The sequence below is a fragment of the Lepidochelys kempii genome, chromosome 2 (genome assembly GCF_965140285.1).
Source record: "Lepidochelys kempii isolate rLepKem1 chromosome 2, rLepKem1.hap1, whole genome shotgun sequence".
In the NCBI taxonomy this organism is placed as follows: Eukaryota; Metazoa; Chordata; order Testudines; family Cheloniidae; genus Lepidochelys; species Lepidochelys kempii.
In genome coordinates, this window is record NC_136381.1 from 200,940,540 (window position 1) to 200,953,739 (window position 13,200).

At 39.8% G+C, this 13,200-nt stretch overlaps 1 protein-coding gene across 1 annotated transcript in view; it reads right to left on the bottom strand.

Moving 5' to 3' along the window:
* The window catches only part of UBE2E2 (ubiquitin conjugating enzyme E2 E2), a 342,164-nt gene that overhangs the window by 314,617 nt on the left and 14,347 nt on the right, over positions 1-13,200 (bottom strand). Inside the window, exon 3 of the mRNA XM_073333493.2 lies at positions 11,574-11,624. Coding sequence (XP_073189594.1) covers positions 11,574-11,624 — 51 coding nt within the window. The remainder of the gene's footprint in view (positions 1-11,573; positions 11,625-13,200) is intronic.

Genomic DNA, 13,200 nt, shown 5'->3' on the forward strand with positions numbered 1-13,200 from the left:
GGGGTCTCCGGGAAGCAACGCGGGCCAAGGGACGTGCTGGCCGCCCTTCCTGCAGCCCCTACTGGCCTGGAGCGGCAAACCACGGCGAGTGGGAGCTGCGATCGGCTGAACCTGCGGACGCAGCAGATAAACAAACCTGTCCGGCCCGCCAGGGGCTTTCCCTGAACAAGTGGCAGGCCAGCTTTGAGAACCACTGCACTAAGGGATCCAGACAGTTCCCTGCTGCAGTAGATTCCTCCTCTCTATAGTTCATTTTTGAAAATCATATCTCCACTTCTGAAACATTCATTCAAATATAGGAAACCCCTGTAGCGCAAAAAAAAAAAAAAAAAAAATCAATGGTCTGCATATGCAGTGCACTTCATCTTGACATATACAAACTGATAAATACATGAACAAAATTTAGAAAGTCGGATTAGGTCTCTAAAATCAGTCAGTATGCCTTCAAAAGGTTAAGAGTGTCACTAAAATAGTGACACTTACAAGGAAAAAACCAAACATAACAGCTATTTGTTTGAAGAAAAAAATTTTAAACTGATCTTCCTTTTGCATTACAGCTAAATACTTCAGACCTTAAAAAGAAGATAGAAGATGCTATCATGGATTTCTTTTTCAAAAAGAATAGCTAAAGGAATTAAAAGATTACATGTTAGAAAGTAATTTGACACTTTCTACCCAAGGTATTTTAAGTAATGAATCTGAAACAACCACCAGTTATAAACCAGGCAAACTAACAGTGATAAAATGTACCATAGTTGTTATTATAAATTAAGTGATTACCCTGGGATTGTACTGTGTGTGTTTTTGGGGAACACATCCTTTACTCCACTTTGAAACAGCAACTTACAGAGAAAAAAATATTAAAAGATGCAGAAAGCACTCGTAAGGTATACGAACTAGTACAAAAAAATAAAAATTGATAATTCTATAATGAAAGACACTAAGAGCCATCTTACACCTACAGGGCTCTGTGCTTTAATATCACCATCCTCCACTACATGCTTCCGATTAACTGATGTTGGTTGAAGTACATTCTTAGAGGCCTGGCCAGGCCAGAAGAAATTATCTGTACTCTTGTGAGGTACATATTCTCCAGGAGTGAAGTGACTGCACAGCAGGGTAAGCCCATTCAGGCAGGAAGTAAATCCCCTGAGCAAGATCAAATGGGATGAGAGGGGGAGTACATCTGCAGCAGAAGGCAGTGGAGCTGCTCAGAGGAAGAGAAGTTTATATTTAAATAAACTCCTAGTCTCCTGTGAACCACTATTCTGGGTCTGGTTTGCATCTCTTGTACACCCCTAATACACTGGCATTCCCATTCCCACAACCCCATGACTGGATCAATTCCCCTTTACCACAATCCAAATGAATAATGAATAATAAATAATAATAATAATAATAATAATAAATCAACTGATCAGAAGTCCTGATAGCTATTTATTTTAAATTACAATAAAAATGACCAACCTTTAGTTTTAAGGTGGGGGGTGGTGGTTTGGTGTGGGGTGGGAGTGGGAGTGGGGGGGAAGATGGGGGAGATAGCAGAAGGGATTTTCCTGCTGGACATAGGCAACACTGCACACATCTCAAGTCACAAGACTGTCAGCAAGAAAAGAGGAAGACTCTTTTCAATCAGGAAAGCCACCTCTACTGCTGTTTTAGAAGAGCCCAATCTCTGGCACAATTTACACCATCTCTTCCCAAGTTCTGTGCAGAAATCGTCAAACAAGAAACCATACTCTGGAAATACAACCTCTAAAGTTTCCTCTGACAAAGAGGAACCTCACCCTATTGGGTTGGGAGGGTAAGTCAGAAGATAGGAGGAATCACACTGAGTATCCATCTTCAAACAACAAATTCAAGAGTTCAATTGCCACACAGAGACAATGGACTGGACAGTTTGTAACAGCCTATAGGGACGAAGTAGTCTTGAAGAAGAGTATAACAACCCAGCGGGTGAGCATACCCTGGGAGTAGGCTAGTAGAGTCTTACTGGACCAACCAAAACAAGGCAAACGAGGGAGGGAGGGAAGGAGACAAAAATAATGTGATAGTACTTCCTCAAAAGAATTTCAGGTTTACCCAGAAATTTTCAGATATATACACAAGATGAACACACACAGAAAAGTAACAAAAAATGCACACACATACATATAGTGTCACAATTCACACTCATGGGGGGGGGAGAAAAGGAGTACCTGTGGCACCTTAGAGACTAACAAATTTGTTAGTCTTTAAGGTGCCACAAGTACTCCTTTTCTTTTTGCGGATACAGACTAACAAGGCTGCTACTCTAAAACCTGTCATTAGGGGGGGGACGGTGGGGGAGGAAAGGGAAGCTGTGTTAACACAGGGATTTCAATTTGAGTGACATACTGGAGGTCTCACGCTGCCAACATTAAAACACTTGGAATTTCTAAACATTATAGATGACAATTTCCCAACTCAAAAAACATTGCAACCAACATAAAGGAAGTCTTAAGAAAAAGTCTAATGAAGAAGAATTGATCACAGAACGAAAAATTAAAAGGCAGCTTAAGTACAAGTGATCACAACATGATCACATTTTATAATGCACAAACAGTATGTACAATGTGCAGACCAGCAACATATATTTGGAGCTTTAACATGGCCAATTTCACAAAGCAGACAGCAAGTATGAGTCAAATCAGATGGGAGGAAGAATTTAGTCAGAAAAAAAAAATGATAATGCGAATCATTAAAGAACTCCTTACTAGATGCCCAAAAAAGCCACAATTGAGAAAGCAATTGTGCTGGTTAGAAAACTGACCTGGTTTAGAAGTGAAGGGAAGCTAGCTATAGAAAACAATATTTAACAAATGGAAGGAAGGGGGAATTGATAATAATGAATATTAAATCAGAAATTTAATTGTAAAAAATTATTAAGGGAAACCAAGGCATGCAAGTAGAAATCTATGGCTAGCAGAATTAAGGACAAAGTTTTTAAAAATATATTATGAACAAAAAGAATCCTGACAACTGTACCGGTCCATTACTAGATGGAAATGGTAGACCTATCAATAATAATGCAGACGAGGCAGAAGTAGCCAAAAATCTTTTTTTGTTCTTTCTCCAAATACAGATGTGATAGTCTCAGATTATGGTGATTCTACCAGTATCGCTAAAGGGCTTTAAAACTAGGTTCACCGGGGGAAGGAGACCAAAGCCTTGAGGTAAGCGGGGAAGTGGGATACCGGGACAAAGCACGAGCAGGAGCGTGCGAGAGGGCAGGGGTCCTGCCTCATACTGGGAAAGAGGGACGATCAGTGTCTTATCTCAAGTGCCTATACACAAATGCAAGAAGCCTGGGAAACAAGCAGGGAGAACTGGAAGCCCCTGGCACAGTCACGGAATTATGATGTGATTGGAATAACAGAGACTTGGTGGGATAACTCACATGACTGGAGTACTGTCATGGATGGATATAAACTGTTCAGGAAGGACAGGCAGGGCAGAAAAGGTGGGGGAGTTGCATTGTATGTAAGGGAGCAATATGACTGCTCAGAGCTCAAGTATGAAACTGCAGAAAAACCTGAGTGTCTCTGGATTAAGTTTAGAAGCATGAGCAACAAGGGTGATTTCGTGGTGGGAGTCTGCTATAGACCACCGGACCAGAGGGATGAGGTGGACGAAGCTTTCTTCCGGCAACTCACGGAAGTTACTAGATCGCAGGCCCTGGTTCTCATAGGAGACTTCAATCACCCTGATATCTGCTGGGAGAGCAATACAGTGATGCACAGACAATCCAGGAAGTTTTTGGAAAGTGTAGGGGACAATTTCCTGGTGCAAGTGCTGGAGGAACCAACTAGGGGCAGAGCTGCTCTTGACCTGCTGCTCACGAACAGGGAAGAATTAGTAGGGGAAGCTAAAGTGGATGGGAACCTGGGAGGCAGTGACCACGAGATGGTAGAGTTCAGGATTCCGACAAAGGGAAGAAAGGAGAGCAGCAGAATACGGACCCTGGATTTCAGAAAAGCAGACTCCCTCAGGGAACTGATGGGCAGGATCCCCTGGGAGAACAACATGAGGAGGAAAGGAGTCCAGAAGAGAGCTGGCTGTATTTTAAAGAATCCTTATTGATGTTACAGGGACAAACCATCCCGATGTGTAGAAAGAATAGTAAATATGGCAGGTGACCAGCTTGGCTTAACAGTGAAATCCTTGCTGATCTTAAACACAAAAAAGAAGCTTACAAGAAGTGGAAGATTGGACAAATGACCAGGAAGGAGTATAAAATATTGCTCAGGCATGCAGAAGTGAAATCAGGAAGGCCAAATCACACCTGGAGCTGCAGCTAGCAAGAGATGTTACGAGTAACAAGAAGGGTTTCTTCAGGTATGTTAGCAACAAGAAGAAAGTCAAGGAAAAAGTGTGGGCCCCTTACTGAACGAGGGAGGCAACCTAGTGACAGAGGATGTGGAAAAAGCTAATGTACTCAATGCTTTTTTTGCCTCTGTCTTCACGAACAAGGCTGGCCAGCACAGCATGGGGAGGAGGTGACCAGCCCTCTGTCGAGAAAGAAGTGGTTCGGGACTATTTAGAAAAGCTGGACAAGCACAAGTCCATGGGGCTGGATGCCCTGCATCCAAGAGCGCTAAAGGAGTTGGCGGGTGTGATTGCAGAGCCATTGGCCATTATCTTTGACAACTCATGGCAATCGGGGGAAGTCCCGGACGACTGGAAAAAGGCTAATGTAGTGCCCATCTTTTAAAAAGGGAAGAAGGAGAATCCTGGGAACTACAGGCCAGTCAGCCTCACCTCAGTCCCTGGAAAAATCATGGAGCAGGTCCTCAAGGAATCAGTTCTGAAGCACTTAGAGGAAAGTGATCAGGAACAGTCAGCATGGATTCACCAAGGGCAAGTCATGCCTGACTAATCTAATTGCCTTCTATGATGAGTTAACTGGCTCTGTGGATGAGGGGAAAGCGGTGGACATGTTGTTCCTTGACTTTAGCAAAGCTTTTGACACTGTCTCCCACAGTATTCTTGCCAGCAAGTTAAAGTAGTATGGGCTGGTAGAATGGACTATAAGGTGAATAGAAAGTTGGCTAGATTGTCAGGCTCAACGGGTAGTGATCAATGGCTCCATGTCTAGTTGGCAGCTGGTATCAAGTGGAGTGTCCCACGGGTCAGTCCTGGGGCTGGTTTTGTTCAATATCTTCATAAATGATCTCGAGGATGGTGGGGATTGCACCCTCAGCAAGTTTGCAGATGACACTAAACTGGGAGGAGAGGTAGATATGATGCTGGAGGGTAGGGATAGGATACAGAGGGACCTACACAAATTAGAGGACTGGGCCAAAAGAAATCTGATGAGGTTCAACAAGGACAAGTGCAGAGTCCGGACGGAAGCATCCCATGCACTGCTACAGACTAGGGACCGAATGGCTCGGCAGCAGTTCTGCAGAAAAGGACCCAGGGGTTACAGTGGACGAGAAGCTGGATATGAGTCAACAGTGTGCCCTTGTTGCCAAGAAGGCCAATGGCATTTTGGGATGTATAAGAAGGGGTATTGCCAGCAGATCGAGGGACGTGATCGTTCCGCTCTATTCGACATTGGTGAGGCCTCATCTGGAGTACTGTGTCCAGTTTTGGGCCCCACACTACAAAAAGGAAGTGGAAAAATTGGAAAGAGTCCAGCGGAGGGCAACAAAAATGATTAGGGGACTGGAACACATGACTATGAGGAGAGGCTGAGGGAATGGGATTGTTTAGTCTGCGGAATAGAAGAATGAGGGGGGATTTGATAGCTGCTTTCAACTACCTGAAAGGGGGTTCCAAAGAGGATGGATCTAGACTATTCTCAGTGGTAGCTGATGATAGAATGAGGAGTAATGGTCTCAAGTTGCAGTGGGGGAGGTTTAGGTTGGATATTAGGAAAAACTTTTTCACAAGGAGGGTGGTGAAACACTGGAATGCGTTACCTAGGGAGGTGGTGGAATCTCCTTCCTTAGGAATTTTTAAGGTCAGGCTTGACAAAGCCCTGGCTGGGATGATTTAGTTGGGGATTGGTCCTGCTTTGAGCAAGGGGTCGGACTAGATGACCTCCTGAGGTCCCTTCCAACCCTGATATTCTATGATTCCATGTTAAACTGAAGCTACTGAAGTTAGACCATTTTTAAAATCAGCAAGTCCAGACAACTTTCAACTAAGAGTTTTAAAGTGCTGGATGAGGAGCTTGCTGGACCATTAATGTTGATTTTCAAGTCTTGGAACACTCAGGAAGTTCCAGAAGACTGGAAGAAAGCTAATATTGTGCCATTTTTTAAAATGAGTGAACAGGATGACCAAGATAATTACAGGCCTGTATGCCTGACATCGATCCCAGGAAAAATAATGGGACCTGATTAATAAAGAACTAAAAGAGGGTAATGTAATTAATATAAATCAACATGGGTTTATGAAAAATAGATCACTGATAACTTTTGCAGATGACAAAACTGGGGGAAATGGTAAATAACAAAGAGGTCATTGATTCAGAGCGATCTAGATCACTTGGTAAACTGGTCACAAGCCAACAATATACATTTCAATAGGGCTAAATGTAAATATCTAGGAACAAAGAATCTAGGCCATACTTACACAATTGGAGACTCTAACCTGGGAAGCAGTGACTCTGAAAAAGATTTGGGGGCAGTGGTTGATAATCAGTTGAACATGGGCTCCCAATATGACACTGTGAACAAAAGAGCTAACAAGATCCTGAGATGCATAAACGGGAAACTTGAGTAGGAGCAGAAAAGTTAATTTATCTCTATTCTTGGCACTGGTATAACTGCTGCTGGAATACAATGTCTAGTTCTGGCGACCACAATTCAAGAAGGCTGTGGATAAATTGGAGAGGGTTCAGAGAACAGCCATGAGAACAATGAAAGGATTACCAAATATGCCTTATAGTGCTGACTCAAAGATCTCAATCTATTTAGATTAAACAAAAAGAAGGTTGGGGGGTGACTTGATTACAGTCTATAAGTATCTACACAGGGAACAAATATTTAATAATGGGTTCTTCAAGCTAGCAAAGAAATGTATAACCGTCCAACAGCTGGAAGCTAGACAAATTCAAACTGGAAATAAGGCATAAACTTAACAGGTGAGTAAGTAATCACTGGAACAATTTAGTAAGAGTCCTAGTGGACTCTCCATCACTGACAATTTTTCAGTCAAGACTGGATATTTTTCTAAACCATGTGCACTCGAATTATTTTGGGGAAGTTCTATGACGTATTATACAAGAGGTCAGACTAGATAATCATAATGGTCCCCTCTGGCCTTGGAATCTATGAAGGTTTAAAGTAGATATACATTTTAATAAGTACACATTTAGGGTTTTAACTCAATTGTTTTGAAATAGAAAGCATTTATCCAGTAGGCTGCATAGCAAGTTAGTTTAAAGCACAGCCCATAAAATACTGGAAAGCTTAAAAAATGATGACAAGGGAAAACAGAAAAAGGACAGGAGACAAAATGTATAGGAAAATGAAGGGATTGTGACATGCACAAGCACAGTTGTCATAAGGGGTCACTGCAGAGTGGGGAAAATTAAGGGATACTGAACCGATTTAAATGGGAAATTGTTGAGCACTGGTTCCCAAACTGTGGTCCACAGAGAGTCAGCTCGTGACTGTGCTGGATGGCTCCTCCTTGTTTCCAGTTACTAAATTCAAATGGAAAAAGGCTAAAAATACAATACTTTCCTAATATTACTTTTCCATGTAAGCAACGGCTGTACTTGCCACAGAGATGTTATTCTATTGCCAGGTGGAGAGGGAGGTGGTCTACATGATCAGGAATAGGTAAGAGATGTTCCATGAGACACTATCCTACTAAGAGAAGGTCCAAACTATGTAAAAATTAGAGAAGGTAGGATTTCATTTTTATTTATCTATATATATGTTGTATAGTAAAACAATCTTAAATTTAACGTATGAGAAGTTTGAGCACTTCCCTAGCTTGTTACAATATCTATTGCAGGCAGCATCACCAGCAATTAAGATATATCTTTGGGGAAAAAATATAGCCTAATTGTTGAGATACACCCTCCACCCCCACCTTTGCCTTTTTTTTTTTTTAAGTATTAAAACCTTTTAATGCAATCTTAAAAGTGTTTAGGCCTCTAAAATACAGAGATCCATATTCTCTCTGTTCTACTTACAGTAACTTGCCTTGATAGTAATGCAGTCTGCACAATGATCAAGGGCCCAAAAGAAACTTTTAGTTGTTGGTATTGACAAGGCAATACACCAGATTCTTCATGAGGTACTGTTCTTTGTAAATGGTAATGGCACACTTTCCCCTCCCCGCAACCCCTCCAACTTGGCTTCTGCTACTACCCATGACATTTGGTATATTACACACACGTAGGGCATGATCCAAAGTTTATTACTGTGAGTGGGATTCTTTCCCTACGACTGAACCAAAGCCCACTGAATACAGAATACACTAATACCTACTAAAGCACGGAACTTAGGTTTCGTATACTCCTAAATCCACCTTTACAGGATCTCTGAAATCCATTGCTTATTTGTCTAATGTGTATATGCAAAAGCTTATCTATATCCATGTTCTCACCAGCACAGTTCTCACCAACATAAAAAGAACTTTTGCCCTGGGTAAGGACTGCTGGGTAGATCACACCATAACATCATTCCATGTAAAAAAATCTAATAAAATTTTAAATTTGTAAGTGCTCACAGGCAGTAATCACACAAAATAACTCATTTTAAATTTCTTGTTGCTAAAATAGCCAAAGGCCACAGTAGTCTATATACTGTGGAATTTCAATTTTGAAAGCAATTTTCTGTACTTCTGTGACTCAAAGCTATCTGAAATCACTAGCTCCTATTGGTCTCAGATTTTCATATGCACAAAACTACTGACTACATTTCAGTTTTTGAAAGAAATGTTTCAAGTTGCCACAGTGATTGTCTGCTAATTATCCAGGCACATATATATGTCAGTAACATGTTTCTTTAAAACAAGCAGATTTTCACAAATATGCTATATAAGTACTAAGTAAGTTTAAATAAGTTTAGGCTTACAAATAACGAAGTAGTCTTAGCAATTTGGGTGGTACTGCTCCTCCTTCTGAATTAATACTGAGACTCTACCCTACCATAGCATAAAAGGGTACTACTGTACTGGAGGGTCTTTGGATGTGACATAAAAATCAAGGCCCTGACTATCTGTGGTCAACCAAAGATCCCATGGCATTTCACATATAAATAGGGCTGTCCTATTCCCCACAGATACTAGCCAAATTCCAATTCAGGTAATTTTAGCCTAATGTATCACTATATTTTCAGCTGGATAAAGTATTCTACACTTTGTGATCCAAAGCTATTTGATATGGCTCTCATGCCTTGTTAAGCAATTGACAAGTGTCACTTCACACCTGGCTGCATTTGAATCAGGGGGCGTGTGAAGGGGGGTATTAGAAAAAATAAGAACAGATTTGTACACACATCTATGGCCCAATCTTGCCTTGTGTGTATGTAAAATTCCCATTGAAAAATCAATGGGAGTGTACCTGCATGTGGACTGGAGCCATAATTCGTACAAACAGTTTATTTAAGAAACCTTCTGAGACCTATTTGGAGGAAAATTGATATCTATATCCTATTCAATATTTATCTTTAGCACATGTTCTGTAAGAATGAGCTGAGTTTCTGCAAGAAATCAAGTACTTTAGGATAAGAAATACTCTATTACAACTTATCTTTCTTCCGTCATATTGAGGAATCATCCCTGGTTGGTATATTGATTTCATAATGTTTAAATATAATAGAAAATAAGTAAAGTTTAAGAAAAAAACACTAGACTATGTCACCACTGCATAAAACTAAATGAAGAGATTTCTTATGGACTATAAAAATACATTTGCCAATAGTATTGTTACTAAATGATTATCTATCAAGATCACAACATGAAATAATGCTATCTCAAAAACTACATTGAAGGACCAGACACTAAGTTCTTTCATTTTGCAAGACAGATTGAAATCCAATACATGATGGAGGCAATGATACTTTGTCATTAGTCCAACAAATTCAGAAAACAGTAAATCCCCAGTTCACACATTTTCTGTACGAGTTGCTAAAAGAGGTTTCCACTAAGCGCATTAGGGATGACTTTACACTTGCTTTAAAAAAATATTATATATAGCAGTACCTAGTATACTAAAATGATTGCTTTGTTATAAGAGAAAGGATTCAGAAAACTAAAAAAAAGGTGTCTGTTGTAAAAACTGCAGACTTTTAGATTCAGTTCAAAGTTCTTTCTTCATTTATGCATTTTTGTACAGACTGGAATTTTATATTTACCTCAGCAAATCAGCCCACTAATAAGCATCAGTCATCAACACCTAAGTAAAGGCCTGCCATTTGAAACAGCTTTGATGTGACTGAAGACTCACAGTCATAAGCGTGCAAGAACAGCTTAGTTATTAAAACGTTTTATCTAGCAAAGCAATGTTCATCCTAATTGAGTGAAATACTCTTTTAACACTATTATTGCAAGCCCACTTCCCTGCACAGTGCTTTCATATGTAACTACCTGAATTACATCCTGAGATCCAGCACAACTATATCAAATCTTCTTATAACATTTTCTTACACATATACTTTTGTCAAGCGACCAAAACAATAAAGCCGACTGTCATTTTTACTACCAGTTCCTTAGTTAATTTGATATTGAAATGTACTGGGATTCATTATAAAAACTGCATGCCATCAGCTACTTCTCTCAAACTTTCTTTTTACAACACGATAGAATGGACCTTTCCCCATGCAATGCTGGAAATCAGTTGGCAGAATTGGATTAGAACTATTCATCTGCATTTAGTTTAACTTCCCATTGCAAGAGGTACTATTGCAGGGGCTCCTTTATGTACTGCTGCACAACTCTGGCATAATTCCAATATGACCAATATGTCAAGCTGCCAGATAAGAATTCTGGGGCAGCCATCTGAAAACTACTTCACAAAATGTGAGCTACAAGGTAACAGAGTTTTCTTTGCCTACATCAGTACTAATTTTAAAGCAAGTTTTAACTCACTATAAACAAACATAACTGACAGAAAGGCAAAGCATAAAGTCATAAAAAATTTTTGATAGCCAACTCCACTTCATTAAATTTCCTCTGAATGTCATAACCAATGGCCAGACAAAAAGATCAAGATCTGCAATGTCTGTACTTAACATTTTTCTCAAAGTTATCAATTTGTAAGGAAAAGAGTCACACTAATAACTGTCACCAAAAAGATATTTTCCAGGATTATAAACAAAATGCTACTGATCTGACTTATATCCTATAGCTAATAACTTTGCCTACATTTCATTAGTGCTGTATTTTTAACAAACTTCTCCTGATCACCACCACTATCATTTAAGTGATAACAAACATTTGCATCTACAAACAACGGTATTTATGTCCTTTATGTCAAAAATCATTAAACTAAGTATTCACCTCCAAGGAAAAACTGAAAAATTACCTCTGGTCCTCTATGTAATTTCCATATGCATTTCAAATTAATAAAATCCATGTAAACTTACCTACAGTTTGGAGGAGGGTCTAATGTAATTTCTGCAAGTTCTTTCTGAATTCTTAAGAAAAAAGAAACAGAAGTTATATACAGAAGTATAAAGACAACACTTTCTTAAATGGATTTCCTCCAACTTTATGAAAAATATCTACTGTAGTTAATACTACAATATATAGTTAGTTCTCATCTGTAATTGAAAGTTGATGTCAAAGTTTCATGAAACTGCTTAACAAAATATTTGACAAATTCAGGCTGCAATGTCTTATTTTTATTTTTTGGGTTTTTTTAAGTTTTCAATTTTAAGTTCACCCAGTCCTGTTGGCCTTTTATATGTTTGAACCCAACCAAATGTTCATAAACACTTTTTTGCGTGTGGCACACAATCTAGTCAGACTCGGCTCGTACATCTTATTTAAAAATTATTACCAGTGTTTTGTCAGGAAGGATGCCGCATGTACCAGCCTCATGAAAGAGCCAGATTATGTCCTCCTGTGGACAGGCCTATTATGGTAAGGCAATGCATACACTGAAAAAACTGACCATATTTTGAAAAATTAAGGGTTGAAAGATACAGACTTCATAGGCTGATTTTCATATGTTTGAGTACCCAGCATCTCTGAAAAGAGACTCAGATAACCCAAGAATTGTGAGAATTCCACACATCTCGGCACATCGTAGGGAGGGCTAGACCCATATGTCATGTCCCAGAACCATTGCACAGCTATCCTCTATGGCATTAGATTTCCTCATCCTCCCCACCTGTGCTGGGCCAAACCATCCCTCTTCCCCCAAAGGAATTTAAAAGCATAAAGCAGGAGTTTACACATCAGTTTAGGAATCACCACCAGTTTATGTAAGAAAATTCCTATAGATCTGGCAGGGCAGCATGCCATCCATAGAGGCTCTCCAGACCACACACCCTGTAAACCTAGTCACATCCATCCAAAACCTGACGACAAAGGCGTTCACACCACATCCTGGAGAGTTTTCTGCAGCATCAAGGGGAAAAAAGGAATAATTCAAAATTGCTGAATGCTCTCCCCCCCTTCGAGAGATCTGGGCTAAAGAAGCAGGTATCCATTGCTTTTATCACCTCAATGAAGAAAATTAGAGTGGCCAAATTACCTTTCCCCAGGATACATGCTAAATCTTAGCGACAGAGCTCAAGCGTGGCCTAAGACACATGTGTATCTTGTGTGTAGAATGTGTGGTGGTGGTTTATAACAAGCATGAGTAAAGAAACCGATTTCCCCAAGGCAAACATTCAGGTATATTAGAGCACTTAAGATAAAAATAAGCAATTTATCTTAATTCTAAACATAATATTAAGGTCTAAATGCAGTCCTGGATGTGGAAGATAATCTCAAAGCCCCAGATTCTTAAAGGTATTTAGGCATTGGTGCACTCATCACCACAACTCCTAGGAGCTTTAGTAGCATAAATCTCATTTTCAAACTACACGAGTCTAAATTCCATCAACAGTCAGTGTCTATATCCCTTTTGAAAATGAGATTGAGATTTCTAAAACAGTTAGGCAACGCTCAGCACAGCAATGACTAAATACCTTTTTAAAACTGGGCCAAAACCACTATCAATACTCCCCTTGTTCCATTAAGAATGCATTTTGTGATTCGTTT